This window comes from Centroberyx affinis, unplaced genomic scaffold (assembly GCF_046629955.1).
Source record: "Centroberyx affinis isolate AG114_WGS23_722 - 3 ecotype Tasmania unplaced genomic scaffold, CSIRO-AGI_Caff_v1 ptg000112l_1, whole genome shotgun sequence".
NCBI lineage: Eukaryota > Metazoa > Chordata > Actinopteri > Beryciformes > Berycidae > Centroberyx > Centroberyx affinis.
In genome coordinates this window covers 890,662-905,417 of record NW_027278814.1, presented here as the reverse complement: position 1 = coordinate 905,417, position 14,756 = coordinate 890,662, and the positions used below count along the sequence as shown (strand labels likewise).

Below are 14,756 nucleotides of genomic sequence, written 5' to 3'. Positions count from 1 at the left end.
GTTGACAAAAAGTGTAGTGAAATAACTGTGTTCCTCAAATCATCAACACTAACAATCGTGATTAATAATCATGATGACAATAATAATAATAATGGCAAAATAATCAGGATTATCATTTTAGCCATAACTGTGCAACCCTACTGTACTTGTAGGTAGATGCAGCTCACACCTATTTGCAAATTATTTGTAGCCAGTGAAGTACACTGATACTGCACACTGCACAGGCATGAAACACGCATCCCAATCGCCACTTTGGGATGTAAATATTACGTCAATTGGTCATCTTCCATTGTGTGTGTGTGTGTGTGTTTGTGTGCATGAATGTGCAAACAGTATGTTGAAGTCTGATCTGCTGTTTTCCTCATGGGACCCATCACCTTTGATGTCCAGATAAAAAAGAAAGTACTGGTGTAAGAGGAGGTGCCAATGCTTTTCCCAACAGCCGTAACAATGACTACAAAAGTCGGAGGAGGGCCCACCCATTAAACAGCTAACAGGTGCAGAGACAAAGAAACATGGGAAACCACTGGTGTAGCACTCCTCAGTGATGGTCTCGACTGATCTCAATTGACTGCCATGTCTTCAATTACGGTTATCAATAATGAGAAAACAATAATGTTTATGGAGCCTGGCACTTTTAAAACTATTACAAAGTGCTTAACATGAATAAAAAATAAAGTTTACAAAAGTGAGATTACTGTCTAAAGAATCATTCCTGATATATGGTGGAACAAGGACTTGCAATTTGAGTGAAATTTATCTTATTTTCCCTTACCTAAATTTCAGACTCAGCTGTCTCATATAAATAATGTATAACATCTTAAAAAATCTATTCCAAACTCAAAACGTAGGCATACTAAAATAGAACAGGTAAATAAAACGGGTAACACCTCAAATACAGACAAATCTTAACTGTAGCATTTTGTACAAGTTGTCAGGAGAGTTCCAGTAATCTAAATGAGAAAAGGCCAAAGTATGAATGACTTCAGATCACCATGGAATAAAAAAGGCCTTTCTACAGTTCTCTCACCCTGCATATTTCTTAACTAGGGAGAGCATGACTCTGCAACCCGTTGACTTCTTCTACTAAAAGCTGGATCAGAAATCAAGATGAGAAAAAGTCAGCCCTTGATCCATAGCATGCTTAAAACACAACTTTTGATATGATAAAGAGGGGAACGGGATCTATTGATTTCATGTCTTTCGTTTTGGTATCCATCTATTGTGAGCTTGCGTAGGTGGATTTATATGCTTAGTATCCATTAGTGTTTAGAAGTGGTTGAGGTAATTTCCCCCCTAAGCCTGTAATGCGCTATGCAACCCAGGACTCAGTTTCTTCTTTCATACACTGTAGTCACTTTGGCATTGGTGTTATAAAGTGTTATGGACCCTGACCTTATAATACATTATGTTACAACTTATAATACATAATAAACCATTATGCATGATACCAAAAATATGGTGTCATGCATAATTCTAAACATTTATAATGAGATCTATAATGCCTTATAAATGCATTATAGCACATGTTACCATGGTGAATCCTTAAAGAATAAGGATCCTCTAAGCTGTATGAACATCTTGGTGTTATAAAGCATTCTTTCTCAAGAGTGTCTTAGAGTTTCTAATGGTGAATAGCAGTTTTGGAAATCAAAACAATCTTTGGCATTGTCTATTACATATTTATGTGCACCAATATCTGTACACAAAAGAGTCTGACTGGTGAATTTGGTGAATTTGACATTTGCTTTGTGCTATAGTGCTCTTTGATGATAGAAAGCAGGGATTATGTTGGTAGTGTGAAGCTGTGTGAATTCGATCAGTTTTCTCCTTTTGGCCTTTATTCACAAAGGAGATTTGCCCAAATCTGGTCCTTAGGGATTCTCCCATCCCGTCTTTATAATAAAGACCTGTAGCAGACACTCAGCCACCTGGGAATAGAAGGCTATTATTCCAACCTTTCTATTCAACAACAACATGGATAGAGCGACACCTTTGTCAGTTTTACTGAAACAATTTGCGCTGTACTGCACATCATGGAGTACGGTAAAGTTCCCTGTAGTATAGCATATAGGGTTACAGTTATCCCAACCTACCAAACAAATAAGCTTACATAACTACCCATAAGGACACATGTTTTATAATTCATATAATGTAATTTCTATGCTACTGTTGGTTTTTATTTGTAATTCCATGCTAATGTGTTGTGGTGAAAGTGAGGATTGGCCTCAATTGGCTTAGTGGATAAATTTCTCAGGGTAAATATAATGTTGTATTGTGCTAATCCTAGAGCTCATAAGCAACTGTCATCAACTGCTAATGATACACTATCAGTTGCATACACAATATCTATATTTATACAATTCTCAAGGTGTTGCTGGTGACCTGATATCTCCTTGTGATTGTTTAAGCAATGACAGATTGAGGGGAAAGTGACTAATTGATCAAAAATGGTCTCATCTATCACAAGATATCATTGGCGTTTCAACCAGGAGAAATCAAATATCAACTGAACAAAACCTTTGACAGCCCATAAAAGGTGCCTTCCAGACACAACAGGCACAGAAATAGGTCATCACTTGTATCAGGTAATGTTTTATGTAAGTGGTGACGCTGCACATTTCTCAGCTGAGATGTTCGTGTAGTTTCTTTGGTGGAAATACAACGATCAAGACTTAGACTAAACCTAACCCTAACCCTAACCCTAACAATATTAGGCCAATTTGACTGTACATTTTAAGGGTTTATGGTTGTGAAAACAAAAGGTTAATAGGCTTAGACAGACAGAAGTGTGTCTGTCTGCATCCTCATCTAACAGGTGAGTTTCCTCCTCTCACTCTGATAGGCCACCTAAGCACCCCCCAGGGGAGGAGTTACAGCCTCTGGGCTCTTTGGTATTCGCTGAAACAATAAAGGACCTGTCGGTTTATCTGAGAGAAAAAAAAAAAAGTCAAATTTAAGTTGAGCTGCTACCCTGAAGACATTCAGAAGTAGCATCACACATCTAGCCTGCAGGCAGTGACTCACCAGAAAATCACTGAAGTCATGGGAGCAACAGATTTAAAGATGCTAAAACTTTTGCTTTTACTGAGTTTAACAGAGGTAAGGTATCATTTTCTCATTATACGCTAATTTTGTCTCAAATCTTTTAAAAAGAACACACTACTAAGAACGTTTTTACCAAATCAATGTACAATAGTTTGCATATTTTGTATCATTTGTATTGTTCAAATTTTATATGTACAGAAAAAGACTAGTGTATAGAGGGAGGACTTTTGAAACGTATGAACACAGGCTCTTTTGAGTGTCACTGCTTTCAACAAGTACGTGTGGCATGCCCAACCTTAGCTCAATAGACAAATTCATTCCGACCTGAAAGAAATACCTGCACTGACCAGTCCTGAAATCTGTGTTGAGTGAACGTAATGTGCAGCCTGCTGCCTCTCATGCTCCGAGAACATGATACAGGGGATAATTTGCCTCAGGATATAATGTGAAATACCAATAGCTTGCTACCCTTGGAATGAAAATACTGTATGTCCTGTCGTTTTTCATCAAGTAATTTCCTCTTTCCATTCGTTGATTAACCATCTTTTTTTATTTCATTTTCAGATATGTGCGGCTCAAACTGGTAAATGAGCTTCTTTTGACATTTGCCTCAAGTCACTGTATGATGGCCCCAAACTGAAATAATGTGTGCCTTTGTTTGAAATACAAGCTACCTTTAGATTATATCCAGATATGACCTTGAAAGTCCTAAATAAGATTATTCATATTTTGAAAAGTAAATGAAGGCACCCACTCTGAAACCTACTCCAACATGCATATTTCATTACTTACATTTGTACTTTTTACCTAGAATGCTTAAAATATGTTTTGTTTGTCTGCTGTAATACCACCTGTCTATAAATATTTCCTAACATGTATTTCTTCTATTTCTCTTCTAGACATCACTGTGTCTGTGTATACGGTGACATCTAAGAGTATGACGGTGCGTTGGAGCAAGTTCAGCGGTGCCAGCTTCTACAGGATCACGGCAACACCGAGGAACTCTCCCGGGTCATCTGTCTTCTCTCAGTTCAGTGGCAGCTCAGTGATGGGCTCAGTCAACTCCCTCTCCCCAAACACACTGTATGCCATGCAGGTACAGGCCATGGACAATGCCCTCAATGTCCTCAGTAGTGGAGCGACCGAGGAGATAACAGGTCAGTTCACAACAGCAAAATCATGATTAAGGATGAAGCTTTGACTCCTGGTGGTGAAATTGTGGTTCTCCATTTATTTACTGGGTTGAAACTAATATGTGATAAAATAACCTTGATTTGTGTTTCTATCTGTGGGACTGTCCTCCTCTCCACAGCTCCTGAGGTACCCGCAGTCCCTGTGCAGGCCTACTCCAAGCAGAGCAACAGCATCACTGTGGAGTTCACCGAGGTTTCCGGGGCAACCGGCTACATCCTGAGGGCAGAGTCGGTGAGCGGGGATTTCTTCTCGGAGACCGCGGTGAGCGGCTCGCCGGGCACAGTCCTGGAGCTCCAGCCCTACACAGAGTACAGCCTCAGTGTCATGTCTGTCAACACTGGGGGGCGGAGCCAGCCCTCGTACCCCTTCAAAGCCAGGACAGGTATGGGTGATCGTATTGATATTAGAGTCGATAATACCTAGATTCAAACTGTGACATTTCAAATGGAGCCATCTTTTAGGCTTTTGGTGATAGATTCAAAAAATGATTCAAGATCTCCTTAGCCAAGTCTAACAAAACTGATATAGCAACTTCCCTGCACCTATTGAACATAAGGTGTAGGTGTAGATGACCCATTTGTGGGTGCTGCTTACTATGGAAACAGCAATAATGCTAACAGTCTGGGATGTGGAAGAATAGACCACACAATGATCCTCTCCCTCCACTTTCACTCGTCCAGACACAGCAAATTAAAAGCTGTTTACTTAAGATGGTAATCAGTTTATGAAGAGTGAAACGCAGCCTGTCTGTTGTTCCTGCAGGACAATAGCTTGCTATCTTGCTCCACCGGCCATAACGGCGTGTCATTTCACTGGCCCATTGTCACAGTGTCCCTACTCTATGCAACAACCACAGCAGGGTGGAAACTGTATCCATCCTGCGCTTTATCATTCTCAGAATATGAAAAGGAAAACCATGAGAACTAGGTTGTCTCCCCTCCCGAAGGAGAACTGAATGTAACATAATCACAGGGAAATCGGTTCCATTTCACACCTCTTTCAAAAAAGTTTTATTTTTTTGGGTGGTGGATGCAAGGATGGGATCTGTCTATTTTTCCATGTTGAAAATTTCACATTCCATCACCCCCCCCTAATGCCACCACATCAATCAGCTGCATATTGATTGATCATTTCATTACTCTCTATCCTGCGTCCCTGTCCATAGTGGTGGGGGGTCCTGTGTTGAGCACCTCCTCTCCAGCCAATGACACCATCGTAGTGACCTGGTCTCCGGTGGAGCACGCCGTCCGCTACAGCCTCAGCATCATCCAGCAGGGCTCAGACACCCGCATAGAAAGGAACACCAGCAGGACCACAGTGACCTTTGATAGCCTGGAGCCGGGGACTGTCTACTCCATCAAGATCACGGCCTGGGACTCTGACGGACGCCCTGGAGACGACGTCACCGCCTCCCAGATTACACGTAAGCATGGCGATGGCAAGAGTTAGGATGATGACAAAAGATTTGGGTTCCGTTACCTGACTGTTGGGATCTTTTTACCCAAATATGGTTAACACATTTTATCCCAAGCTCTTTTCCACCTAGTGGTCAGCATGAGTCAATACAGCCACCTTAACTACTTCGCTATCTGGATGTAGGATGTACTCCAGACTGACAGTGTTATCACAAATTATCGCTTATTATTCACAATCCCCTTTGAGCAGTTGGTAGTAACATTCATAAGGTCGAACCCCCTTACACCTTCCCTCTCGTCTTTGACTCTCCAGGTCCACCAAGGCCAGATAATGTCCATGTGGAGGGGAAGCCAGGTCGGAATCCAGACCTCACCGTGTACTGGGACGAAGTCCAGGGAGCTGATGTGTACACAGCTTGGAGCAGTAGTGGCCAAAACTGCACCTCAGAGAGAGGAGACAGGATTTCCTGTATCATTGCCCCTACGGTCTGTGGCCAGAACCACTCTGTCATTGTCACTGCCTCAAACAGAGCTGGACCCAGCAGCCCCTCGGATTCAGCAGACTACATTACACGTGGGTATATTGCACAAAACACACGGGCACGCATGCCATTACTGTTGTTTCTGAACCTCCCTCTCTCCATCTCTCTCTCTCTCTGCCAGGCCCATGTCCCCCAGAGAGGATCTGGGTGGAGGAGCACGAGGCAGGCAGCTGCAGGGTGAGGTGGAGTGAGGAGCGGCTGGTGGATTACTACGTGGCCTTCATCAAGAGGGACGACGGGGCCGAGGAGCACTGTAACACCACTAACACCACCTGCCACTTCCATTGCATGTGTGGCTACACCTATCTCACCACTGTCTTCCCCTACAACCAGGCCGGCCCCAGCACTCAAGGACAAGTCCGCAACTACACCACCAGTATGATCGCCATGCGGATGCACACAGACACACACACACACACACACACACACACACATACACACAGATCAAGTCAATTGTCAATCACCTAACCTGGATGTAATATTTCTAACCAATGTCAATTATTCTTCTCACCTCATCCTCTCAGTTCCTTGTTGTCCAGAGGATGTTTCCATACAGCTGGTTTCCACAGAGACCCTAGAGATTACATGGTCGCCGGTCCGAGGGGCGGAGCTATATGAGACAACAGCAGCGCAGACTAATGATGTCATCCACTGTAATGACACGGCCCCGGTGTGCGCGCTGTCAGACCTGAGGTGTAACACAGTCTATTCTGTGGTGGTCACACCTTGCAGCGAGTTACGGGGCTGCAACCGCACCTGCAGATCAAACGCACATGAGACAGGTAACATCTTGACCAGACAACAGTAATGGTAGATGCAGACAGGTATCTCCCATCACAAATACACATACACACACATAAAAGAGAGAGACATGTGATTCTGTCAGACATGCTGATGGACTCTCCATATCAAACAGGTAAGACATACCACAATATACATTAACATAATTTGTGATGCTGCATCTGTCTCTGGTATGACAACTCCATTTTCTGTCCTGCTGCAGCGCCGTGCGCACCGGAGGTCCTGAATGTGACGCAGACCAGCTCCTCTTCAGTCAGAGTCCTCTTCAACACCCCCAACACCCCCAACACAAATTACACCATCACCGCCGTCGGACGCACCGACACACACACTTGCCACACGCAGTCCAGCTCCTGTGAGCTCACGCAGCTGCCCTGCGGAACAACCTATGAGGTCATGGCAGTCGCCAGCACAGCCGTAGGGCGAAGTCTACCCAGCTACAATATGCCTTTAGAAACAGGTACTGTGCAGGCCATCAACAAGACTGTGGGGCTGGTTATCATTTGATAATGTGACTGTTTCATCATATCATTTATTTGTGTGAGGAAATTACTGAAGCTTATGTATATGGCACCTAACAACTCTATGGTGTATCAATGGATATTCCTGTCCACTTGAGGTGTCCCGTCGACAGATAAAATGGCATTAGTATGAAACATGAGGCTGCCAGCTACTCCCTCCCTATTTGACTGAGGTTACTTCTAATACAGGGGGAAGAAATGATGATCCCAAAAGCAATAATAAATACTGCATGTTGCCGTTTAATATAGGAGTAAGCCAAGTGATTTAACATGTCTGTCATAATCAGAATATGAGCTCAACTGGGTTATTCTAATTGAGTTATGATGTTTACATGCATCAACCCAAACCTGGATTACTTGAGTAACTGGGTTTAGAATGGAAGTTTCCATGCATGTAAACGTAGCCAGTGAGACTTATAGGGTCCAGTGGAAAAACACTGTGTGTCGCTAAGGCTACAAAATGGACCGTATCATATAAAATCATATATAACACAATATAACCCATGATCACCCTAATGGGCTATATTCCCATAATGTACCATTGCTGAGCTAACTTGAAGTGTTTTAAAGAGCCCCTACAAATGTATATTGCAGGTGCAGTATCATTCAAAATTATGTATGATCATTTGTCCATATCAAGCAGCCATTCACTCCACTGTTGACTCTACTGTACTGTATTCTGCTCCCTAAGGTCCTTGCTGTCCCACGTCTCTGAACGTGGAGCAGGTCACCCAGGCGATGTCCAACGTGACCTGGTCAGCTGGCCGCGGGGCTCGCTCCTACATCACAGGCCTGACATCCACACGGGGGCACGCCAAGTGCCACACTCTGGACACGAACTGCGTAATGGGATGCATCACCTGTGGCACCAACTACAGTGTGAACTTGGAAGCCATCAGCAGCACAGGACACAAGTCACAGTGCAGCTACCATGGATTCTCATCCAGTGAGGACAAGCATATACATACGCACGTGTAATATATACACACACACATACACTACCAGTCAAAAGTTTGGACACACCACATTTTTCTTTATTTTTTACTGACATGGGATAGGGGACACAGAATTTTTCCTTCCTCCCATTGCCCTTAATTTGAACACAGCACCCATGACACAAACATCACACTCAACCTACCACCTGACCCTACTTTTCCTCTCCTCTCCAATCACCCACTTGTAGGTCCTTGCTGTCCGACAAGTGTCAAGCTCTATCGGATGGCCAACAACTCCCTAAGGGTGTACTGGCGCTCCTCAGGCCCCCCTCAGACCCAGAACCACATAGTGGACATGTACGGGACGGCCTCCAACTATACCTGCGTCCCGGCTGCCGGCAGCAACTCCTGTGACGTCCAGGACATCATGTGCGGGGATGTCTACACAGTGGTGGTGGCACCAGTGGGACAGGACGGGGGCAAAATTAGCTTCTGTCCACGTAGGATGTACTCCGGTAAGTCATGAAGGGGGTGGAGTGTGTATACTCAGCTTCTGAAATGATTGAAATAGATAGCGCATTCAAATTTGTGTGTCTAATCTGTTATTGTGTGTGTGTAATATAGGGATTTGTGGTAATTGCTGTGTAATCTCTCTTCTTCTTGTCATATTCACAGTGTCCTGCTCAGGGAATAGCGTTGGTATGGGTAAGTATCCTGTTGTAATGAATGAATCTCCTCTTAAATCTCCTTTTAATTCACGTTTTGTATTTTGCTAGTTTGACTCTAATTAAGTAATTAACTCATCTCATCTTTCATCAGTGATCTATCGGGGAAAGCGAAGTGTGGATTAAACATGGTAAGTTATTTGTTCAACGGCAACTCCAGATAAGAACATTGTGTCCAAAAAAAAAACAGACAAATCTATTATGTAACAAGCTGAGACTGGCATTGCACTCTCCTTTACATCGCGGCGCTGACTGTAAAGCTGTGAAAGAATTTGATGAAAGCTGCTTTCATAAGACCCGTCCATTGTGTTACTTCACGGCTTGAAGGGTATCTTGTGACAGCATCATACGCATCCATAAACTGACTGTGCCTGTAGTGCGTTGGGAACAATAGGTGTGAATGCTTGGGTAGAACAACAGGGAGAGAGTATAGATGAGCACAGGTGAGGCCGATCTCTATCTCTTTGTTTACCTGTGGGACCGCTGGGACACATATCTGTCCTGCCTGCGTCTATGAAACGTGGAAGGAAGAATGGCGGGAACGTGACAAGGGTGAATGAAGATGGAAAGGGTGCTGCAGAAGCGTGACACAGACATGAGGCATCTTATTGTGTCTGACACGGGTTGCCGTAATTGTTGAGCACCCAACCTGTAAGAGGATAGATGTATTTAATGACTCATGATGACTCAGTCTGACAAAGCTTATGAATTCTGTTTTATGCATATACAGTTTCACAAATATTATGATTTTCTTTTGTGCAGAACAACCACTGAATATACTGAAGCGATACTGAACCTGAGATACAGGTTATTCCATCAAGTCCAAGATGATGATCTCTCTCTTGTCTCTTTTGCCTTACAGGGAAAGTTGCCTTACACGTCAACGGCAACTGTGAAGATACCATGTGCCCAGATGAAATATCACTCTTTTGTTTAGAAATACCTGTTTTGTTATTACTGCTGTTTGCATGGCAAACTGTATACAATGTGACAAACTGTTTCTGCTAAATTAATATGATACGAAAAAAGTGAAAACTATGAAACAGAAAACTAAAGAAGAAAACTAAAGAGGACTTGTGGGGAAAAAAATAAATAATAATGTAGGCCCACTGTATCCAATGTATCTGAAAAACAATACAACAAAGTTGTATTATATTACAATTTATTGTTCATTGTAACTACTCATGTTTAATCATTACAGTTTCCTTATCAGAATGAGACTAAGATTTGAAATAACCCCATCATGTAATGGAAGAATATCTAGTAAAAATGGGGGAAAAAGCAGATATAGAAACTATACAGTAAAATCCCACACAAAATTATTCTGGCAATAATCATTCATACAAAAGAATATCAAAGAAAAGCCTTAGGATTTCTCCACGTAGGAAACCTCCATGGGGTTGCTGTTGGACATGTCTCAGGTTGTGAAGGTGGTCGTGAAGCTGGAAGTAGGTTACTGTAAAAGTGGAGCAGCGGGTATCCATCATGTTTGCCTGGAGTCATGCATGGCAAGTCCTACATGGATGATCAGATTGCTGGAGTTGGATTCAATGTTAGCTCTGCATTCATTGCGTTCATGTCTCCTAGCTGACTGATGACAACAATAAAGCACATCCCTGTTGCAATACAACTCTGTGTGGTGTCAATCATCTTGCATGGTCTTTATGTAGCGGAGATAGTCTTCCATGTTTTTGTTCTGGTATGGGAGTTACATACATGAGGCACATTCAATGGTTACTTTAAGAGGAAATATAAGAGATGCATCATATAAAAGGTCTTCTCATACAGTAGAACTATTTTAAATACAATACTACTATAATACATACTGTTGGGCTGAACTTAAATGTAGTATAACTGAACCAAATTTCTGCCTTAGCTTACTTGCATCATACATTTCAAGATTGGGTGATCAGTTGGCCAGTTGATTGATTGGCTATTATGGGCCATTCAGAAGCTTCATAAGAGACACTGCTAGAACGCCATGAGAAATACTGGCTACTCATTAATGATTCATGCGAAATAATGATTAATGTAAAATAATGATTAACAATTTTTGACTTGATTTTGATGATGATTTGACTGCTTTAATCGGTTTAATTCAAAATCATAATCCTTTTCTTCGGGTATTTTGCACACTATAATAGCTCCAAATAGGAGGGAATTCGTAATCTCCCACCTTTTAACCCTTCATGAGTCTGAGCACAGCCCCAGGGTCTGCTCGTTCCTTTTTTTCCCTTTTTTTTCTTTTATTCGTCATATGAATCTTATATATTCAAATGTTTTTATTGGGTTTTAAGAAGCAAAAACATACATACACAATAGACATACAACATAAAAAAAAAAAAAAAGTTGATTCATAAATGTAGACTAAAGACGAAAGGAGATGGTGGCCTTCACTGTCAAACTGTCAAAATCAGTCTTGTCTTTTAAATCACTTCTTCAGACCTTCTTCTACAGATGTGCTTTTATGTAATAATGTCTCTCTTTCCAGTATTGTTCCACTATATTGGTTTGTTGGATAACCCTATCCTAACCATGGTCTGTCCTCTTCTTTGCTTGTGTAACCTTGTTTTTGTGTCCTTTATTTGTCTGATTGTAAACCACTTTGCAATCTGTGTTTTTGAAAATAAAATGCTATACAAAGAAAGTTCTGATTCTGATTCAGATTCTGATTATCTGCATAAAACATAAACTCACGTGGGAAACAAGCGTGGTGGCCAATAATCCCACAGGTGCACCACCAACAAACAACTACCAGTCTGAACGCACAGAACATGATGCACTCAGGAACGTTTGGGTCCCGCATGTGGCGGCCACAAGCTACTTGACACCCAGGAGGATGCATTTCACTGTGATGATTTGCATGCCACAGCTCAGGCCTTTCACAATGGGACATACTGCTATACCTCATATAGCTTAGAGACAAACACAAACAGCCAGGGGCTAAGACAGGAGGCTGAGGTGTGGGCCTTTTGTCAAGCCCTTGCTTTGTCACAGCCTTTACACACCACTACACGCAACAGGCTATCACATTCACTTACATAACACCTATGTCGGAATACAGTGGGTATGATTGGGATACTGTACATATCGTGAACAGGAACCACCTGTAGCCATTCATTTTCGCTGGTAATAAAATGATCAGTTTCGTTACGGTGTGGAGTTTCACTACAATATCCTGAGTCACAAAGCAGTACTAATTGGCTTTGATTTATCCTAAAAGGGAATCAAATGCCTTCAATTAATGACATTTGATTATAAAGTATTACATGTCAAAGAGAATGAGGAAATAAGAAATAAAACTTTTTTTCCCTGGGCTTTTACAGTGTTTCAGATGTCATAAGGGAGATCAAATGTGTCCAAATGCGTCAGTAGGATTATAGACTGTATTATTATTATTATGTAGATTGCATTATGTATTATTATGAAACCAGTGATATTTTTAGTGGACTGAGCAGCAGCAGGCCAGTCCTTGGAGGAGACACAGATGAAGCAAATGAAAGACAAAGAGACAGTTGTAAAGCATGTATCCCTCCTCAAGACACAGCAGCGTGGCCCCAGTCACAGTTTGGAAAACTTTTCGGTTGATTGTCTAAACAGCAGTGTAGCATGGTTTATGTTTCAGCTTTTTCATTCAAGTGGCATATTCACTTTCACATAATACATGGTTGCTTCTATGCCCTCTTAATCCCACATTATCTTACAACAAAGACTGACAATCAAGATTAGATGAAATACACAAATATCTAGAAAGACACGTCTTACTTGCCATCTTTCAGTCCTTCCTGTGGCCAATAGCCCATCGACTGTCACTGTTTCACCACAACAAAAATATCCTCAAAACTTCTGTTGACTGTTTTCTCCACCTGTCTCAGATTTTGATAGGATTCTGTCTGATCATACTGTATTTGATCCTACTTCTATAACACAAGGATACCAAACTCTCTGTAATGTCTTCTCCTGGAGCATAATACTACATCAACAAATTTAGAAGACATGAAAAATGAGCAAAACTTTGGTGTACGAGTTATTCCGATTTTTTGGAGTGTGAAATTATTCTGTGAGTGATGTCATCAGAAAAAATGAAGCCTTGATGTGTTATTAACTAGTATGTTCAATGAAATGATGTGTAAATGATGGTAAGCAAGGCTCAAAGGCTCAGTGATATTTTCAGAGTTGTCATAGGAATTCAAATCAAAACAAAGGATTACAACCAAATATCTGATGAACTAAATTCTTATGAAGGAGGATCAATTTCGTCCATTCTAGGAAATAGTACTGATGAAGTTATATACTGGAAAAAGGTCTAAGCCAAAGTATCATATTAGTGGCTATTTTGGTGTCAGCAATTACACAATATTGTCTAATGACAGAGCTTTTCGAGGAAAAAATGTTGTCATCAATCCAGGAAGGATGTAGCAGGTGCACTATGAGGAATTCACTTTCCCTATAATAATAACTCTTTTTAGTCATTCGATATGTCATACAATAGACCCGATATTGCCTTACAGCAGGCATACGAGGAAGTCAGAATAATTCAAGAAATATTGTGTAGATATTACGGTAAAAATCACCTCCTAAAACAAATCCTCCAGCTTATGCTTTCAATTTAAGATGAAGTTGGTCCAATACAGAGATGAAATGCATTATTAATATTAGAATAGCACTGAAATATTCTGTAAACATGATGGAATAGCAACCTGAGGCTGAGGATGGTGTGGGGGATTGACAGCACCCCCACCTCCACCTCCTAAGCTTCTCATCATGACATTGAGCCCACAGGCGTCGGGAGTCTCCCTGTCCTCATTTAGGACGTCCTGATTGGTTCTCATGCAGCTGATCTACAGCGCTCAGCCTGTAAAGATTCCAGTTGAGCTGCTGTGTCCAGCACCCATGTGTGGATGTAACTCACTGAAACTCTGACAGTTACCATGGATAAGCTGTGGACATCAATCATCCTACTTTCTGTGACACAGGTAATTATACTTCTTATTGACTTTTTAATTCAATTTCTTTGTCACTGATAAATAAAGCACTATTTCTATTTTCATAATGCATACATTGTGTAATTGTGTAATTTTCATTTATGCCCTTTTCATGTTTGTTTTTTTTAGATACAGTATGTTTTGGCTACAGGTGAGTGTCCTGCTCTCTATATATATGTGGAAAAAAGTAGGGTTTATTAGCAATCACTTTAGGGTTTATAGCTGCCTAACTGTAATCTGCAGAGGTTTTTGTCCAACACTAAAGCAGGTTGGATGGATGATGATGTTATGAGCCACTGTTGCTATTCAGTTCAGAGCCAATCTGCAAGGAAATAATGAATAAAAATAAAAAAAATATGTAAAATAGTAATAAATAAATAAATAAAAAACATCATAAACATTAATCTTTAAAAATATATTGTTTGTCCAAGCATTCGCACAGTAATGATTATGTCTTTTATCAAAATGCATAGTTCATCTTTTTTAATGAATGTATAACAATTGAATGTCTCAATAGCAGCCTCAGAATTAGCCAAAATGCGATTTTGATCAAAACTACCTCTAAAATATAAATGAAAGAAAGGATATGG

The 14,756-nt window shown here is 41.2% G+C and overlaps 1 protein-coding gene across 1 annotated transcript; it reads left to right on the top strand.

Moving 5' to 3' along the window:
* Positions 1–3,045: 3,045 nt before the first annotated feature.
* On the top strand, positions 3,046–10,247 carry LOC139650658 (fibronectin type III domain-containing protein 7-like). The gene is made up of 14 exons (XM_071527399.1): positions 3,046–3,102; positions 3,613–3,631; positions 3,948–4,205; positions 4,361–4,624; positions 5,408–5,665; positions 5,971–6,231; positions 6,321–6,575; positions 6,724–6,981; positions 7,203–7,460; positions 8,213–8,467; positions 8,705–8,971; positions 9,132–9,161; positions 9,276–9,312; positions 10,044–10,247. The coding sequence occupies exons 1-13, from the start codon at positions 3,046–3,048 to the stop codon at positions 9,305–9,307; spliced, it is 2,472 nt and encodes an 823-aa protein (XP_071383500.1). The 3' UTR covers positions 9,308–9,312; positions 10,044–10,247.
* The last annotated feature ends 4,509 nt before the right edge of the window (positions 10,248–14,756 follow it).

Coding starts and splice junctions, on each gene's coding strand:
- LOC139650658 (XM_071527399.1), top strand. CDS start 3,046: ATGGGAGCAACAGATTTAAAGATGCTAAAACTTTTGCTTTTACTGAGT. Junction 4,206..4,360: donor AGCGACCGAGGAGATAACAG/GTCAGTTCACAA, acceptor TCCTCTCCACAG/CTCCTGAGGTACCCGCAGTC. Junction 8,468..8,704: donor CTACCATGGATTCTCATCCA/GTGAGGACAAGC, acceptor ACCCACTTGTAG/GTCCTTGCTGTCCGACAAGT.